Consider the following 19,559-nt stretch of genomic DNA (forward strand, 5'->3'; position numbering starts at 1 on the left):
CCTCCAAAATGCTGGGATTAAAGATGTGGACCAGGATGCCTGGCTTTTAACCTGTAATTTTTTTGTGGTTTTTTTTTTTCCTGCTACTAATGAATTTAGCCTAAATTGGGCTTATGTAGCTCAATTAGGTTAGTTTGGGTATACCATCAGGGTGGGTTTTGAGCAGAGCAAATATACCAGACACTGACTTCTAGCATTTCCAGAATTAATTAATAGCTCAGGGGTCACCAGTATTTGTCAAACATGTAGAGAAGCCAGGTTCAGTTCCCAGCACCCATGTGTCAACCACAGCCATCTGTGACTCCAGTTCCAGGGCACAAAACTCCCTCTTCTGACCTGAGGGCACCAGGCTTGCATGTGGTGCACAGACGTATGCACAGCAAAACACTCATGTACATAAAATAAGTAAATCCTTTTTTAGGTTATTTTTAAACAAATGGAAGTAAGATCATTTCTTGGGTAAGGTTTAACTTAAAAAAAACCTTTTTTTTTCAAACTAGAATCATCAATTTCTAGAGTAACAATTCTGGTTATAGCTCATATATCAGATCAGATACTTTTATAAATAATTTATATTTAATATGAGAAACCCAGTTATCAACATAAAAATTTGTCCACAAGGTGTCATCTTTGAAATTCAGGATTTAACAGGGAATATCCAGAGTTGGCAGGGCAGCAGTTCTCCCTGAGAGGGACATTTATCCACAAGGTTGAGCCTAAGAATTCCTCAAAACAATGACTCTCAAGAATGTGGGCCTGTGGCTTTATTTTGAAAAATCTATGGGGAAAGAACTGGCCCTCCCTACCCCATCCCCTAGAAAACCTGAAAAGACTGGAGAGATGGTTAAGTTGTTAAGAGCACAGACAGTTCTTGTAGAGGACCTAGATCCCATTCCCAGCACCCATATGGTGGCTCAGAATAACTGCAGTTTAAGGAGATTTAGTGACCTCTTCTGGCTTCTACAGGCACCAGGCACACATGTGGTCCACAGACATGTACGCAGACAAAACACTAATACACATAAAATAAAAATAAATAAATAAATAAAATTTTGAGTAAATTTTTTCATATTTTTGTTAAAAACTTTTCATTTAGCCGGGCAGTGGTGGCGCACGCCTTTAATCCCAGCACTCGGGAGGCAGAGGCAGGCGGATCTCTGGGAGTTCGAGGCCAGCCTGGTCTACAAGAGCTAGTTCCGGCACAGGCACCAAAGCTACAGAGAAACCCTGTCTCGAAAACCCTAAAAAAAAAAAAAAAACTTTTCATTTTACATACCAACCCCAGTTCCCCCTCCCTCCTCTTCTCCTATCCCCCCACTCCCATTCCCATCCCCCATCCTTCCTTGGGGAGTCAACAAGATCTGACATACCAACTTGAGGTAGGACCAAGCCCCTCCCTGCCATATCAGGGTTGAACAATGTATCCCTCCATAGGGAATGGGCTCCAAAAAGCCAGTTCATGCACCTGGGATAGGTCCTGGTGCCATTTCCAGGGCCATCCCCAACAGATCAAGCCACATAACTGTCACCCACATTCAGAGGGTCTAGTTAGGTCCCATGGTCCTATGCTGGTTCCTCAGCTGTCAGTCCATAGTATGTGAGCTCCCATTAACTTGGGTCAGCTATTTCTGTGGTTTCCCCATAATGCTCATGACCCCCCACTTTGTTCATATGACCCCTCCTTCCTCTCTTCAACTGAACTCCAGCTGCTTGGCTTTGGGTCCCTGCATCTGCTTCCATCATTACCAGATGGGGGTTCTGTGATGACAATTAGGATAGTCACTCATCTGATAACAGGGGCAAGCCCGTTCAGACACCCTCTCCACTGTTGGTAGGGGTCTTAGCTCTCCCCCTCTGCCCCTCCACCAACTCGGTCTTTTTGATCCCTCGAGATCCCATCCCCCATTTCCTCCCTTCTACCCGACCCCCACCCCACTCCCATTTTATCCTGGAGATCTTAACTATTTTCCTTCCTGGGGAATCAGTCTACCTCAAGACCCAACAATACCACTCTTGGGCATATACCCAAAGGATGAACAATCATACAACAAGGACACTTGCTCAACTATGTTCATAGCAGCACTATTTGTAACAGCCAGAACCAGGAGACAACCTAGATGCCCATCAACTGAAGATTGGATAAAGAAAATGTGGTGCATTTACACAATGGAGTATCTCTCAGTGGTTTAAAAACAAACAAACATACAATGACGTCTTAAAATACAGCAAATGGATAGAACTAGAAAAATCCATCCTGAGTGAGGTAACCCAGACCCAGAAAGACAAACACGGTATGTCTTCACTCATAAGTGAATACTGGATGTAAAGCAAAAGATAACTAAACTATAATCCCAGGGATGCTAGATAAAAAGGGGGACCCTAAAAGGGACACATATGAGTGAAATAATTTCAAGACAGGTGTGATAGCACAGGCTTGTGGTGCCGCACTCAACAGCGTGAGTCAAGAGGATTATACGGTCCAGGCCAGGCTGGGGTACACAGCAGGACCCTGTCTAACATAGTTGTTAGCATCATTACCTTAAAAGTGTGGGGGAAGGCAAAAACAGCTTCTATAATAAAAGCCTCCTTACTCTGAAGGTCTGAGCCACATACACTGATGTTCAGAGGTCAGAATAAACAAGAGGCAGGTAACTGAATTAAACCGTCCTTAACATAGCTGAAGTTCAGTAAGGGGGACACACATGGTCCAGGTTCTCTAACAACATGTTAGCAGGGTGCTCCAGGGTAACAGAACTTAGAGAATGGATGTCTCTCTCTCTCTCTCTCTCTCTCTCTCTCTCTCTCTCTCTCTCTCTCTCACACACACACACACACACACACACACACACACATCTATTATGTATTATACATGTATATCATATATTATATATACTATATATGTATATAATTTAGTGTCCATATAAAGGGAATTTATTAGAATGGATAAAGGCTGTGGTCCAGCTGATCCAACAATGGCTGTCTATGAATGGAAGGCCCAAGAATCCAGTAGTTGTTCAGTCTGAGGCTGGATGTCTCAGCTGGTCTTCAGTATAGGCTTGAATCTCAAAGAAGCAGGCTCTAATGCCAGTGAAGGAATGGAGGGCCAACAGGCAAAGAGAGAGAGCTTCTTTCTCCCTTGTCCTTACAGAGGCTGCCAGCAGAAGGTGTAGCCCAGATTAGAGATTTGTCTTCCCACCTCAAAACCAGTTAGAAGCGTATCTTCCCACTTCAAATGATTAAGCAAAGTGCCTCACAGGTGTGCCCAGTCATTTGGATTTTAGTTAATTCCAAATGTAGTCAAGTTGACAACCAAGAACAGCCATCACAGAGGACACATGTAATTCCTGCCATTGTTGTAGTGAGGGAGGCTCCAGAGCGACCTGCCTTGTAGAAAGGCTTTGTTCACCCATGGGCTACCCATTCTGCGTCTTTCTCTGGCATGATGATACGGCACAGGCAGGAAGCACATGAGCACTGTAGCCCAGCCAGCCTGGCCTCACTCCACCACTCCGCCCTGGTAGAGCTGCAGGACTCAGGACGGACCACCTCACCGCTCCCAACCTCAAGTTCTCTGCAGAGTGTGCTTGCAGGGTGACAGCTTCTGCCTTCTGCAGCCAGACAGATTAAATGGACAGTCTTCTCAAAGCTCCATGCTTGACACGCAGTAAATTTTCTCCAGGTAGCAGCTGTTAGCATACATGGTAACAGTGTTATGCTTGCTGCCACTGCCTCCCAAGGTTGGCAGTAGCTGTTTAGATGAGCTGGCAGAGAGAACCAGGTGTGTGACTAACGCCTGTGATTCCAGCGCAAGGGAGGCTGAGGCAAGAGCATTGCTGCAAACTCAAGTCCAGCCTGGGTCCAGAGACCCAGCAGGGAGGATGCAGCCCTAGCAGCCTGCTTTCTATTTCTCTGACTACAGGAATGGAGGTGTCGCCTCTAACGGAACACGTTGCTGTTGTTCTCTTTCCAGACAGTTGCATCTATAAGAAGGTTTGCCCCTTTAATGGTGGCTCTTTTTTGCTTCAACCCTCGGCATCGGATTTCCAGTTCTGTTGGAACCAAGCTCCTTATGCAATTGGTAAGAGCAACCTTTTCTGTGGTCCCCGCCCCTGCCTGACCACCCGCAGGGCTCGGTCTCCTGTGAGCTGCTTGGACTCCCTCCGTAACTGCCACACCTCCTGGGTCATGAACATTCTGCAGATATCTGCAGTAGGGTAATGTTTATGCCCCTTGTTTAGACTCTTATGTCCCTCTGGCTCTCCTGAGTTCCTGGGCACATGACATTTGAAAGCAATTAAACACAGTTTGTCAGTACCTGGCAGGCCTTTTCTAAAACTCACGTGCTGGCTCCAGCCAGTGCATCGGCTAGCTCGGGGAGAATCACAGTGCTACTCTTACCTGCCTTAGAACTGAAAGTCCAGAACCTCAGGACCCAGCAAAATACCTACCACTAAGATGTCGGTGTGGGGCTGGCAAGATGGCTTACCTGGCAGAGATACTGCTGAAAGTCTGAGGGCCTGCATTCCGATGGCCCAGACCTGCATGTTAGAAGGAGAGAACGACTCCCACAAGCTGACCTCTGACCTCCACACGTGCACCCCACCCACTGCCACAGACACATTAAAATGAAATTTTAAAAGGTAGATCAAATCAAAGCCGGGCAGTGGTGGCATATGCCGGCACTCGGGAGGCAGAGGCAGGCGGAGCTGAGTTCCAGGACAGCCAGGGCTACACAGAGAAACCCTGTCAAAAAAAACAAAAAGCCAGGTGGTAGTGGCACACACCTTTAATCCCAAGCCCAGCACTTGGGAGGCAGAGGCCAGCCTGGACTACAGGACCTAGTTCTTGTAGGACAGACCCTGTCTCAGAAAAAAATACCTGGTCAGGCTGTGATGGTAGGTGAGATAGGCCGAAAGGAGGAATGGAAATTGACTCTGGGCTTTGAACCATGCACTGGAGAGATCAGGACAAGAGGCATCAGGCAGCAGAATGACAGAGTGGACAGGTCACCTGTGCAGAGTACTGAGGGGAGAGAAGGGCCAGTCAAGTCCACTTACACAGGTGTAATCAGAGCTTAGCTGTGGTGTGTGAAGTCAGCATGTCATAACAGCATTGCGAGGAGGAGTACCACCTGCAACAGGGAAGAGAGCATCTGAGTTCAGCAGCTTTGAAGGGCACAGCTACTGCCTGTGACACAAGGCCAGAGGGGTGCAGGAAGGGGTGACAGTCTAAGCCGGGAAGGAAGAGTAAAGGAAAGATTCCAGAGAGCTGTCACATGCTGAATGCTGTCCAGCTGTAATCCGGAGAATGTGGGGAAAGTCCCACAGGACTGGGTAGGTGAGCCACCAGAAAACCAGGCAGTAGGGCATCAGGCAGGGACGTAGCCATGACGACTGGCTGGCATGTACACCTGAGAGGCAGGCCTGGCCATGTGAAGCAGACAAGAGTAGAAAGGATGGATGTTTCTAGAGTGTAAAGACGCCTGAGCAGTTGCGGCCTCTTAGCCAACAGCCCATCTGTTCCCTTGCAGTCTGCGCCTTCCCGTACCTGCTTGCCTTCACCACCGACTCCATGGAGATCCGCCTGGTGGTGAACGGGAACCTGGTCCACACGGCAGTTGTGCCACAGCTGCAGCTCGTGGCCTCTAGGGTGAGTGGAATGCAGCGCCGCAGCCTTAGCACCCCGAGGTGTCAAGTGAGCAGGAACTGCTGTTTCTCACACCAGGACAGCTGTCCTGGGTCAGAACGCCGGAAGGGAGGTGGGTTTTCATGTCTGCCCTCCTCGTGCTTCCAGATGCTACCTTGAGGCTGGTGCGGCTCAGCGTGTAAAGTGCTTGCTGTGCTGACCTGACAGCCTCCGTCCAGTCCTTACAACATGTAAAAAAGGACAGAGCCACCGCTACAAATGCTCCCTGCCTTGTGGAGAGAGCAGAGTGAGAACTAAGTGCTCATGGGGTTCTCACAAATACGCTTTTTAATGTTTGCTGAGACCCGTATCATACCCAGACTACAGGTTCAACTCCACCTACGCTGGAGTTCTACCTCAGCCTACTCATTATTGTTCCAGTAGGTTATGTCAAGAAATCTGTCATGGGGGCTGGAGAGATGGCTCAGAGGTTAAGAGCATTGTCTGCTCTTCCAAAGGTCCTGAGTTCAATTCCTGGCAACCACATGGTGGCTCACAACCATCTGTAATGAGGTCTGGTGCCCTCTTCTGGCCTGCAGACATTCACATAGACAGAATATTGTATACATAATAAATAAATATTAAAAAAAAGAAACCTGTCATGTAGCTGGTTGTTTGCTCACATCTGTAAGCTCAGCACTGGTAAGGCCATCAGTAGCATTGCTATGAATTCGAGGCCAGTCTGAACTACAAGGGAATTCCAGGATAGCCTGGGATACAAAGTAAGACTTTGGCCGGGTGTGGTGGCACACGCCTTTAATCTCAGCACTCAGGAGGCAGAGGCAGGCGGATCTCTGTGAGTTCGAGACCAGCCTGGTCTACAAGAGCTAGTTCCAGGACAGGCTCCAAAACCACAGAGAAACCCTGTCTCAAAAAACCAAAAAGAAAAAAAAGACTTTGGCTCAAAAATGAAAGTTTTTAAACACTTCTCACCAGAAACAAATCATACCTCTTAAACCAGAACTTACTCCAGCCGCAGCTCTAGACTCCACACACTATTATCCAGGCTCTCACTGGGAGCACTCACCAATGTTCGTTAATCCGTCCACTGGATGTGGCTGACACAAGAGTTTGGAGGAGCCCAGCAGGAGCTCCAAAATAATAGTAAATGTAGCCAAATAATTAGGAATGTTGTTGAGAATCTTTGCCTCTAACATATTTACGTTTATACCATTTGGCCTGGAGAGACAGCTCAGCAGTGCTAACAGAACAAGATGAGGAGCTGGGTTCAAATCTCTACAACCCATGTAAAAACCTGGGTGTGTTCACATGCATGCCTGGAGGCCCAGTGCTGTGAGGGGCAGAGACAGGAGGATTGCTGGGGCTGGCTGGCTGCCAGCCTAGCTCAGGGTTCAGTGAGAGACCCTGCCTAAAGTATGAAGGTGGACTGTGATAAAGCAAGACACCTCTTCCTTTGACCTCAGTGCAGGGGCAGGTATGTGCCATACATGTGTGAATCAATACCACACACACAAAGCTAAATCTATACCTCTTAATATTTAATGATGGCCATGTTTAAGATCTGACCTGCAAAATTCCTGAAAGTTGGCTCGCAGAAACACATGTAATGTCCCACTGCTGTTGCCAAAGTCAGCACATGTGGGCATGCGGGAGACTCTGGGACAAACATCCATATTTCCCCCTGCAGAATGTGCCTGCCCGAATTCCCGGGGTCCATCCCAGTTCTGAGACTCCTGAGAGAAGTGTGTGCGTTGAGTTGGGCTTGCAGATGTGTGGCACGTGACTGTTTTCTAGTGTAGGCCAGTGCAGGGAGAAGGGAAGTAAATCCTTGGGAGAGGTCTAGCAGGATGAGACTCAGGTCTGCACTGTATGCTCCGAAGAGGTCACAGGTCAGAGGTCACTGTCAAGCCTGGGAACCAGTGGTGCAGAAGGTCAGTGGGAGCAGAGCACGGAAGACCAGGCAACTGGTAATGTTTCTTCTTTCTTTGCAGTCGGACATATACTTCACAGCAGCCGCGACTGTGCACGAGGGCTCATCTGCAGGCAGCTCCAAGGGCGCCAGTGCCCACACGTCTCCTCAGACCCCTCCAGCCCGAGACACGCTGCTGTTTCCTTCTTCCCCGGGGGAAGGTGAAGTCCAACTCCTACTGCCTTATTAATAGATACTCTAGCTCATGATTTCTTTGGCTCACTGTCAGAGCTGGACATGATCACTGCTAAAGAAGTTACTGTTCAGGTTGGGCATATATATACTATATATAAATGCCACACGCCTTCAACCCCAGAGGCAGGTGGATCTCCATAGTAAGTTTTAGGACAGCCAGGGCTATGTAGAGATCCAGTGCCTCAAAAACATCAGAAATGAAGAAGTGAAGCCTTTGTCTAAATTGTTCTATTGTTAATAAGATCTCGGGAGTCAGAAAGTGGGGTAGGAACCTGATAGATCAAGAAAGCAGCGAAGGAACAACCAGCCGACCCTCTCCATGCTTCCCAGATAGAAAAGGCCCGTGGATCTTTCTAAGCCCTCCTCTTTCCTGTGCCTCTCTATGTTCTCGCATCCTGGGTCCTCCGAAATCTCTATGGCTAATTCCAGTCAGTTTTTGACTGCACGCTCTGATTCAAGGTTAACTTTGTTGATGGTCTTGGAGTGTCACAGCAATATCAAATATCCACGACAAAGAAGACCAGGAGAGGAGGAGAAGTAGTTGTCAGAGTTGTCACTATTTGAAGCCAGTGACAAAGAACTCTCTTGGCTGCACTCCCAACACTTGTGAGGCTGGGTGAGACAGAGGAGCCCACATTCAGGACTAGGTGACGAGACCTGTCTCAAAAACAAACAAACCAATAAGTAGACTTTGTTCTTTGAACTGGTAAAATTCTTAAGAAACCTTATATTAAGATAATAATAAAAGCCAGACATGGTGGTGTACATCTTTAATCCTAGTACTCAAGAGGCAGAGGCAGGTGAATCTCTGTGAGTTCGAGGCCAGCTTGGTCTCTATATTGAGTTCCAGGACAGTCAGGGCTACACAGAGAAACTCTGTCTCAAAATAATAATAATAACTATTATTATTATTAATTAAAGTTTTAAAAACTAAAAGTAAGACAAATGGGACTGAATAGATGGCTCATTCAGTAAAGTAAAGACCTGACTTTTGCTCTCAAGCACCAACATGAGAAGTCAGGCAGAGTGGTACATACTCATAAGCCCATCGCTGGGTCAAGGGGATCCCTGGGGTATGCTGATTAGCTAGTCTAGCAAGTGCCAGGCTCGGTGCAAAGCCTTATTCCAAAAAGTAAGTTGAAAACCTACGTGATTTACACCTCTGGTCTCCATATACATATGTACACACACACACACACACACACACACACACACACACACACACACACACCAAACAAGCAATTAGGAGAAATCCCGTTATGTAAATTTCCATGGGGCAAAGGGAGATACGCCAGAGCAGAGCCAGCAGCATCCAGCTAGCAGCAGCATCTCCTCTGGGGTTGGCAGTGCCATGGGTTTCACAGCTAAATCTGCAGCCCAGAGACTGTCACTTTGCTCCCAGAGGCCTTTGCCATGCTCCTCCAGGGCCAAGGACAGCATTTCTCCTAGCTGCTGGCTGCAGCAGTTATCTTTATCACCAGACAGGCAGCTCCTCGCTCCCCTTATCTGCTCTTATTCTGGAAGAAGCAACTGCATTTTCTCAGAATCATTCAAAAGAAAGAAAGCCCTTGGGAAACACAGAGCCATTAGGCATCATCAGCACGTGACAGAAAGTCTTGCTAATTATATTACATAATTACATTAAAGGCCAGCAGGATGGCTCAGTGAGGGAAGGCAGTTGCCGTCAGGCCTGCTGCTGTGACCCCTGTGTCCGCTGCTGGAAAGAACTGAGCCCTACAAGTTGTTCCCTGACCTCCACACATGGACACATGGACACATGCCTGATAAATGTAGTTTAAAACTTTTAAAGAAAGAAATTGTTCCGTTGTAAATGACATGACCCTAAAGTTCTGGTCTTTTCCAAACTGTGTTTCAGGTGAAATTCAGTCTAAAAATCTGTACCGGATTCCACTTAGAAACCTCGTGGGCAGAAGCATCGAGCGGCCTCTGAAATCGCCCTTAGTCTCCAAGGTCATCACTCCGCCCACCTCCATCGGCCTTGGCATCGCTGCCATTCCTGTCACCCACTCCTTGTCCCTGTCTCGCATGGAAATTAAAGAAATAGCAAGCAGGACCCGCAGGGAACTTCTAGGTAATCACAACTGCTGTGGGTTGTTTCCACAGCTTGTAAACAGCCCAGCGGGGGCTCGTCTTCAGGGAGCTCTCATTTTCAAAACCTGGAGGTTAAAAAGGAAATTTGGGGCCAGCAAGATGGTTTGGAGGGTACAAGCACTTGCTGTCACGCTTGCCGACCTGAGTTCGAGCCCCAGGACATACATGGTTGAAGGCGAGAACTAACTTCCTCTCCTCAAGTTGTTCTCTCATCTACACACACGCATGCATGCACGCACACACCACACACATGCATGCATGCACTTAGGCATGCACACACACGCACGCAAATACTCATATACACACAACACAAATAAATGTAATAAAAAATTAAAGAAACTCCCTTTCAGAAGAGATTTATAAATTCATCAATTACAACTACCCCAGAGAATTTTGGACCATTTTCCACCAATGATGGACAGAAAGCTAACCAAGCCATGCTAAGGTGGGGGAGGGGACAGGAGCTTATGAGAACACTGTAGGACTTTAGGGACTTCGCCACTGTTAGACTTCTCTGAGATTGTGCGTTTGAGTCATGGTGTATACATACTTTATAATCAGAGCGGAAAGACTTCAGGAAGGGGAAAGTGTTCTGATGTATCTCTGTCATCGTTGCTGCTGTGTCCAAGTCGAATAATGTTCCAGTAAGGATAAAGGGGCAGGAAACAGATGGGGAGCAGGTAGAGGTGATCTAAGCACATTGTACACCTGTGTGAGATTCTCAGAGAACTACATTCTTAAAGAATAAAAAAGGTGGGCTGGAGAGATGGCTCAGAGGTTAAGAGCACTGACTGCTCTTCCAGAGGTCCTGAGTTCAATTCCCAGCAACCACATGGTGGCTCACAACCATCTACAACAAGATTTGATACCCTTTTCTGACATACAGGCAGTATACTGTAGACATAATAAATACATAAATCTTGATAGATAGATAGATAGATAGATAGATAGATAGATAGATAGATAGATAGATAGATAGATAGATAGATAGATAAACAAGGCATCTTCTGTCCCCTGTGGTAATGACCCCTGACCTCAGGTTTTCCCCTGTAATGCAGGTCTTTCTGATGACAGTGGACCACGATCAGAAGGAGCGCCAAGGGCCAAATCAAAAACCCGGAAGCGGTTAGAAGAAAGTCAAGGAGACCCCAAGCCAGAGGCTGTGAGGTCAGCTAGCAGTGACAGGTAAAAAGAAGCCCCTGATCTGCATGGTCGCCCAGTGAGTGCCAGCGTGCCCAGGAGGTTCACTGGCCAGCACCCTACACAGTCCCAGAGAGGACAGCTGCCACAGTGGGGCTGAGACAAGAGGACACTGTCACCAGCAACTGAGCTAATGTTCACTAAAATAAATTCAGAGGGGCTCGAGGCAGTCATCTGGAGCCTTGCCCAACATGCACAAAGTGTACACACAGCACATACACGCACATGCATGAGACAGAAACAACAGAGAAAGACACTCTGTTTTAGACGGAAGTTCACTATGTGGCCCTGGCTAACCTAGAACTCATCATGTAGACCAGGCTGTCCTCAGACTCAGAGATCCACCTGCTTGCTTCCGAATGCTGGGATTAAAGCCCATGCACCAACACACCCAGCCCTAGAGAGAAACTGTTAACATGTATATAATGTATTTTAATCATGGTCTCTCTCACACACACAGACCCCAGTTACTCTTGTCCCCCTCCTATTCCCATTGATCTCTCTCCTAAGAGACTATTTTTGGCTCACTAGTTTGATGAAGATACACAAAAACAAGGTTGCTTAGTAAGAGTGTAGGGTCAGCCACTTTCCAGAACTGGTGGACCCTGTACACAGGAAGAGCCCTTCTGAATGGCAGTTCAGCACTTAGGAATAGATGCGTGTCCCTTCAGCAACGGTGCAGGTGCCCTTCTGGGGAGCAGTGGAACACCTGTTCAAGCGTCCTCAAGCTGGGGGGACAGGGAGATGACCAAGCCCCTGTCTGTATCTTCAGAGGGCCCATAGGCCATTAAGCACCAAGCCATTGCTGCATGGCATAGTGGCAGGTGATGCAGGCAGTGACAAGTGTCCTGCTGCCACCTGTGCAGAAGGTCTCAGAGCCTGCTGTGGGGAAGAGCCAGCCTTACTCATGCTTCGGCCTCACGTGGAGAACCAGATCTAACTAACACAGTTCATCTCAACCAACCACAGTGTGCTGTGAGGTTAAGGGGATGGAGAGCACTGGCTGCTCAAGCTCCCAGCACTCACATGGCCACCAGTCACAGCCATGTGTAACCCCAGTTTCAGGAGATCCAACTCCTTCTGACCTCAGTGGGCGCCAGGCACTCAAAGGTTGCCAGACACACCAGACACAGACATACATACATGTAAACAATTATGTACATAAAATGAACATTAAATAATTTTTTTAAAAAAAGATAGTCAGCATGGTGGCACATGCTTTAAATCCTACCACTCATGAGGACAAAGGCAGATCTCCAAGTTCAAGGCCAGTTTAGTCTACATAATGAGTTCCAGGCAAGCCAGAGCTACAAAATGAGGCTCTGCTCAAAATATCAAACATAAAAATAAGGGACTGGAGAGATGGATCACGTTTAAGAACACTGACTGGGCTGGAGAGATGGCTCAGTGGTTAAGAGCACTGACTGCTCTTCCAGAGGTCCTGAGTTCAATTCCCAGCAACCATATGGTGGCTCACAGCCATCTATAATGAGACCTGGCGCCCCCTTCTGGCTTTTGGGCACATGTGGAAGGAATGCTGTACACATAATAAATAAATAATTTTTTTTTTTTTTTTGGTTTTTCGAGACAGGGTTTCTCTGTGGCTTTGGAGCCTGTCCTGGAACTAGCTCTGTAGACCAGGCTGGTCTCGAACTCACAGAGATCCGCCTGCCTCTGCCTCCCGAGTGCTGGGATTAAAGGCGTGCGCCACCACCACCCAGCTATAAATAAATATTTAAAAAAAAACAAAAAACCACTGACTACTCTTCCAGGGGACCCACATGGCAGCTCACAATTGTCTCTGACTCCAGGATCCAACACCTCACACAGACATACATACAGGAAAAATACCAATACCCATAAAATAAAAATAAATTATTTAAAAAAAAAAAAACCTCTTAAGTGGCTAGGCATGATGGTTCAGGTTTGGAATAGAGACAGGAGAGTCACTGTAAGTTCAAGGCCAGCCTGACCCTGCCTCACAATAATAATATAAAGGGCTAGGGCTGGAAAAACAGTTCAGCAGTTAAGAGTATTCATTGTTTGACCTTCCAGAGGACCCAGGTTCAATTCCCAGTACCCACATGGTGGCTCACAATCATCTGTATCATCTATAACTCCAGTTCTAGAGATCTAATACCCTTTTCTAGCCTCTGAGAGCACAGGGATGCATAGTGCACAAACATACCTGCAGACAAAGCATCCATATCTATATTCCTAAAACAAAATCTGGGTTTTTTAGATTTTTGTTTTTGTTTATTTGATTGATTGATTGATTGATTTTGAGACAGGGTTTCTCTGTAACCACCCTGATTATCCTGGAACTCATTCTGTAGACCAGGTTGGCCTCGAACTCACAGAAATTTGCATGGCTCTGTCTCCTGAGTGCTAGGATTAAAGGCATGCACCACCAACTGGAAAAATGAATCTTAAAAAAAAAACAGCAATAATAATAAATGATAAAATGGCAGGTAGAAGCCCACTTTGATAGCTCAAAGAAGAGTCCAGCATAGGTCTGGCTTGGGATGAATGATAAGATTGTGGGAACAGCCAGGCAGTGGTGGCACACGCCTTTAATCCCAGCATTCAGGAGGCAGAAGCAGGCAGATCTCTGTGAGTTCCAGGCCAACCTGGTCCACAGAGTGAGTTCCAGGAAGGACAGGGCTACACAGAGAAACCCTGTCTCAAAAACCAAAGAGGACAAAGAAAGAATGGGGAGCAGTGCCTATGATACAGGGACTCTGGGCAGTTGCTCTGAGCAGGCAGTGTGGCCAGAGACGCAGGGAAGGGGGACAGACTTGACCAAGTGTTAGGGTGCTGGAGGTTAAGTGGGCAGAGCAGGGCCAGGTGCTTTCCAAGGCCCTGGGCATTTGTGGAATCCCAAACTCTGAGAAGTGAAACCTTTCTTCTCCTTCCTCCTCTCATCCCGTGGTAGATACACTGAACCCAGAAGGACAGGAGGCAGCAAGCAACCATGTCATGTTACATCCTGCCCGCAGAGCCCTTCACAGTGCTTCTTTCTTGCAGGATCCCGTCGGGAATTTTGGAAAGTCCTCCTGCTTCTGAAGCCAATGCTGAGGGCCGTAACCACTCGGCAAGCGCTGACCGGGACCCTGCGGTGGACAAAGAGGGCAGCTCAGGCTCAGGCAGCAGCCCCTTCCAGCTCATGGCCTCCTCAGAGGAAGACATTATTGATTTGAAGTAGAGTCTGTGTCTCCGTGGCAACCCTTAGTGTTCTTACACAGGTTTATACTGTTTAAACAGCTCCAACAACCTGTCTCAACAAAATGCGCCTCCAGCCAGGCAGCAATCTATTGGACCAAACCTCCTGCACCCTCAGCCAGTTCGGGTCACTCTCCAGTGTCCAGTGCCATCTTTCTTGACTCCCGTTTCTTTCCATTCAAGAACCGTCAGTCCCCTTGTAATAAAGGTGGTAGATTTCATTGAAGTTTTAGATCAAAACTTTGAATAAATCAAAAATGTTCATTCTTATTCACTGCAACCCTTCTCTTATATTTTATAGATTTAGATGGAAATTATTTTTTGTAAGTTTTGACTTATGTCACATACTATGCTTCTTTTATGAAGAAAAGATGCTGCTTTTTAATTCTACTATAAATAAGTTTTCTTTCTGCACTTGGCCCTGTTGCTGCCTGTGTTCACTGGGGTGGGGCCCCTGCACTCCTGCCTGGAGACCTGGGACAGATAGAGATGCTTCCTCCTCCTTTGATCTCAAATAGTAGTAAGGCAAAGGCACCGCAAAGTCTTAGGATACATTCATCTCACGACTGTGATCCAGAGTTTTCAGATTCCCTCCCTTGAGTGGGTCCACCTTTTTTGTTTTGTTTTGCAGTGTTGGGTATGGACCCCAGGGCCTTACACACACTTGGCAAACAAGCTCAGCTGCTGAGCCATGTCTCCAGCCCCTGCCTTGCTCTTTCATCCTTCAGAACATGGAGATAAAGAGGCGGAGAGCTGGGGAAATGGCTTCGTGGTTTGATTCCCAGCACCCACATGGTGTCTCACAGCCATTTCTAACTACAGTTCCAGAGGATCCGAAGCCCTCTTCTGATCTCCAAGGGCAGGAGGCACACACATGGTACACAAATATGCATGTAAAAACACTTATAAAACAAATAAATCTAATTTTTAAGATGCCCACTCCAGCTCCCTCATGAAGAGTGAGCAGGAAGTAATATGGACGGAGCAAGACACACGAATGAAATACTGAAATAGCAGTCCTGTGTCACAGGTCACAGGGCCCATGGGAAGAAACCCCATCGTCTGCCTGAGGGGAAGCAGCTCCAAGGAGTTCTGACATCCTGGTGTCAGAAGTTAGAACCCTGGTACCTTCCTCCTTTGCAGGCCTTAAGGAGTCACTTCCCCTCCCTCTTTTGCACAACAATTACGGAACCAAAGGTGCCTACGGGAATCCTCTTTAGCTGTAGAGGCAAACTTGGTGCTACATCTCAACCCCACCAATAGTTCTGTTAGGCTTATTCTGGCTTTTCTCGGGGGTTCCCACGTGGAGGCTGGAGGTCAGCTTTGGCTGTTCCTTAGGTCAGCTTTGGCTGTTCCTCGGGAGCCACGCACTGGGTTTCTTGAGACAGGTCTCATTAGGATCTGTGGGGCTCACTAGTTAAGCTAAGCTGGGTGACTAACTTGTCTGTACCTCAGTGCTGAAGTTAGACAGGCACCACCACTCCCAGCTTTCCCTCAGAGAGGACTCTTGGCCCAGGGAGGGCCTAGGCGCCTCCCACTGGTTCTCTCCGGAATTACACGTATAAGCCACTGATGCCGCCTGCCCACAAAGCTGTGGGTAGCAACTGAGCAGTGAGCAGTGGTAGCACACAATCACAGGGAGACTTGGGGAGGAAGAAAGATATAGATTCAAGGCTTGGGATTATCTGTGGGGCAACCAGGGAACAGGAAACGACTAAGCTCCACCCCATCCCACCTCTGGATAGGGTCCTCAGCATCTCGGGGGCCCTAGGCTTTGCAGCACTCCTGATGCAGGTGAGCTGCCCCCAGAAGCATCAGGTCAGTCTCAGAAAGTCCAAGGAGAGTGACAGGTGGCCTAAGATGGTCTTCTTGGAGACTTTTCATCCCGAGGCTCTTTGTCAAGGCTGGGGAAGAATGGCTGACCATGCTTCAGGGAACTGTTCTGTTGTAAGGGTGGGAAGTCTCACCCAGCCCATGTGCTCCACCTGTGACCCACTACTACCCTCATTAGTAGATATTAGCTTGAGAGACAACTCCATAAATAAATAAATAGTAAAACCATAGATCTGGAGGGTATGGCTCAACACTTAGGAACTCGGATCCAGGTTCCAAGCACACCTGTACATGGTGGCTCACAACAATCTGAAACTCCAGTTTCAGAGGATCCGATGCCGCCTTCTAACCACCACAAGCACCAGGCACGCGTGGGGCACGCATATATACATGTAAGCAAAACACACAAATAAAGATGTTTAACATAGGCCGGGAAGTGGTGGCACACCTTTAATCCCAGCACTTGGGAGGCAGAGGCAGGTGGCTCTCTTTGTGAGTTAAAGGCCAGCCTGGTCTACAGAGGGAGTTCCAGGACAGCCAAGACTGTTAAACAGAGAAATTCCGTCTCGAAGGACCAGAAAAAAAAAAGTCTAAAATTAAAGAATAAAAACAAATGAAACCATCAAAACATGGGCCTGCTGGTAAAGATGCTTGCCCCCAAGCCTAACGACATCAGTTCGATCCCAACGACCTAATCCACGTGGTGGAAGAAAACAAAGTTGACTTCTGACCTGCACAGGCGCGCTGTCACGTCCGCCCGTGATAGATGTTAAGGAATAAACTTCTAAAACACCCAATCTTCTCTATCTTCATTGGCTAGCTCAGTCCTACAGCTGGCTACGCCTCCAGACTCATCCCACAATCCAATTGGACAATCTTGCCAACGAGCTCCCTCAACCCGTACTTGGGCCGCGGGGGCGTAATTCGGGTCCAGTCAGCTTTGCAACCGGCTCTGTGCTTCTATTGGTCAGCTCTGGATGGGGGCGGATCCTGGCGCCAGTGGCCCCGCCTGCCGCCGAGGCCGCGCTCGCCCGAGCTGCGACAGTTCGGGGGTGATCTGCTGCCGCCGGCATGTCGCCCGAGGACCCCGAGGAGACGCTGCCGCTCTTGCGGCCGCCGGACTCCAGGTGCGGACCCCGGGGGTCTGCGGCCTCTCCCTCACGCCCCGCGGCGCCGCTCACGCCCCTTGTACCCGCAGCGTTCCCCGCGGCCGCCGGGTCTTCCTCGCCGCCTTCGCCGCCGCCCTGGGCCCGCTCAGCTTCGGCTACGCGCTCGGCTACAGCTCCCCCGCCATCCCCAGCCTGCAACGCACCGCGCCCCCCGCCTTGCGCCTCGGAGACGATGCGGCCTCCTGGTTCGGGGTGAGCCCCGGGTCCCCCACTCTCTGTCGCACCCCAGGGTCCTCCTCATTCTCTTTCTTCTGAGGCTGCGGGGCGTGGGGTGGAGGGATCGTGGACCATGGCCCCTGGTGGCCTCCTCCTCAGCCCGTCCGGATTCCCAGGCCATCGTGACCCTGGGCGCTGCAGCAGGGGGCGTACTGGGAGGCTGGCTCGTGGACCGAGCGGGGCGCAAGCTGAGCCTCCTGCTTTGCACCGTGCCCTTCGTGACCGGCTTTGCCGTCATCACCGCCGCCCGGAACGTGTGGATGCTGCTCGGAGGCCGCGTCCTCACTGGCCTGGCTTGCGGAGTCGCCTCCCTCGTGGCACCGGTGAGTGGTTTGGGCTTTCTAGATGAACTTTGCCAGGCAGGGGGCAGCGAGTCAGCAGTGGAGCTGTTCCTTACCGTCAGCATTGCCCTTAGTTGCGCCTCTTTTACTGCACAAATGATGAAATCCCTGTATACTTAGCAGTTATGACTGACTATACCCCGTTTTCATGTTAGCAGTTCTGTTCTTTTTGTCCCTGGGACAGACTTCTCGCTCCCTTCACTGCTTGCAGCCAGCTCCTGACCCACACGCCGGGATCCTTTACCAAGGCACAGGCTCCTCTGTGAGCCTGTACGCTCCCCCGTGTACTAAGGCTTATTCCTGAGGTGGTAGTGAGCCCTTTGCACAAGAAGTTGCTGGTCCAGGCATGGCCCCTAGGAGGTCTTGGACCCTGGTAACTAAGATCACCAGTACCCTGCAGCCACAGGCTTGCATGCCACCCGTCCCTTCCTCGCCTCTGTAGCCACATGCTCAGTCTCTGCCCCTGTGGGAGGTGTGAGGGAGCGGAAGGAGAGGGAAGCTGTAGATCTGTAGACTGTTTTTTTTTTCTCTTTTTTAAACTAGGTTAGTCATGGGCATAAGGCATGGAATAATCTAGAAGTATGGATGATGCCTAGTGACCCCTGAGCGTTAAAGAAGTACTGGCAGCCCCTAGTAGAATTAGGCCGGACTTTCAGTCGTTTCCTCTAACTCACATCTGTGTGTATTAAGTGTGTACTGAGCTGGGCCTGGCGGCACATGCCTGCAGTCCCAGGGCTAAATACATAAAGATCAGGAGTTCATGGTTATCCTCAGCTCACTGGAGGTTAGCCTGGGCTACATGAAACTCAATCTCAGAAAATAAAATAAGGAAGTTCTGTGCACTCCTTTCTCCCCTTGCTCACACACAGCAGCCACCATTACCCACGATCCTTTAAAACTCTGCAGAAGATGGGGTGTGGCTCTGAAGCAGTACAGTTAGACCCTTCTGTTGGAAGAGCCCGAGTGAAGTCTCTCCTTAACTCCCCACAGGTCTATATCTCGGAAATTGCCTACCCAGCCGTCCGAGGTCTGCTCGGCTCCTGTGTGCAGTTGATGGTGGTCACCGGCATCCTCTTGGCCTATGTGGCAGGTAGATTTGCATGCTGTCTTTTGATCCCCGTTCATGGATACGTGGCCGCTTTGGAAACCGAGGTTTATGGGGGGTAGGAGTTTGCCCTGTGCTACCAGCCAAGATGCCAGGTTCTCAGTCCCACTCCTGGGAGCTTGGTGTGCGAGGGTCTGGTAACTGAGTCCGGGAGGACTAGAGCAGGTGGCTTCTTCATAGTCACAGAAGCCACCGCACTGGAGGGCGGGATTTGGGAAATGCTATAGCTCCCTCCCTGGGAGAACTGGAGTTTCAGCCTGTTATCACTGGGTTTACAGTCAGCAGAATGTCGTGTGAAGGAGGCTGTTCCCAGAGTCCCTGAGGGGCGGAGCTGGTAGCTTTCAAAGCTGACACACCTACCACCCACCTGCTGTGTGACTTTGGCCACCGCCCCTGAGAGCCTCAGTTCCCCGTCCCTAAATGTCAGGGCGGGGAGAGTAAGAGCAGAGCCTGGTAGCTGATAGCCCATCCCCAGTGAGAGCCATGGGGGGGGGGGAGGTGGCTGATAGCCCATCCCCAGTGAGAGCCATGGGGGGGTGGCTGATAGCCCA

At 49.1% G+C, this 19,559-nt stretch overlaps 2 protein-coding genes across 5 annotated transcripts in view; both read left to right on the forward strand.

The window, feature by feature from the left end:
• Positions 1-14,758, forward strand: part of Garnl3 (GTPase activating Rap/RanGAP domain like 3) — a 148,119-nt gene extending 133,361 nt beyond the window's left edge. For all 3 annotated transcript variants that reach the window (XM_026777076.1, XM_005346025.3, XM_005346027.2), the window contains 6 exons: positions 3,971-4,078; positions 5,531-5,649; positions 7,638-7,776; positions 9,687-9,902; positions 10,981-11,107; positions 14,150-14,758. In XM_026777076.1, coding sequence (XP_026632877.1) covers positions 3,971-4,078; positions 5,531-5,649; positions 7,638-7,776; positions 9,687-9,902; positions 10,981-11,107; positions 14,150-14,327 — 887 coding nt within the window. In that variant the 3' untranslated portion in view covers positions 14,328-14,758. The remainder of the gene's footprint in view (positions 1-3,970; positions 4,079-5,530; positions 5,650-7,637; positions 7,777-9,686; positions 9,903-10,980; positions 11,108-14,149) is intronic.
• Positions 14,759-17,165: 2,407 nt separating this feature from the next.
• Positions 17,166-19,559, forward strand: part of Slc2a8 (solute carrier family 2 member 8) — a 9,171-nt gene continuing 6,777 nt past the window's right edge. Inside the window, exons 1-4 of one of the 2 annotated variants that reach the window (XM_026778793.1) lie at positions 17,166-17,304; positions 17,376-17,538; positions 17,662-17,885; positions 18,894-18,993. In XM_026778793.1, coding sequence (XP_026634594.1) covers positions 17,823-17,885; positions 18,894-18,993 — 163 coding nt within the window. In that variant the 5' untranslated portion in view covers positions 17,166-17,304; positions 17,376-17,538; positions 17,662-17,822. The remainder of the gene's footprint in view (positions 17,305-17,375; positions 17,539-17,661; positions 17,886-18,893; positions 18,994-19,559) is intronic. The other variant, XM_005346028.3, reaches the window with a different exon arrangement.

The sequence above is a fragment of the Microtus ochrogaster genome, chromosome 4 (genome assembly GCF_000317375.1).
Source record: "Microtus ochrogaster isolate Prairie Vole_2 chromosome 4, MicOch1.0, whole genome shotgun sequence".
Classification (NCBI taxonomy): domain Eukaryota; kingdom Metazoa; phylum Chordata; class Mammalia; order Rodentia; family Cricetidae; genus Microtus; species Microtus ochrogaster.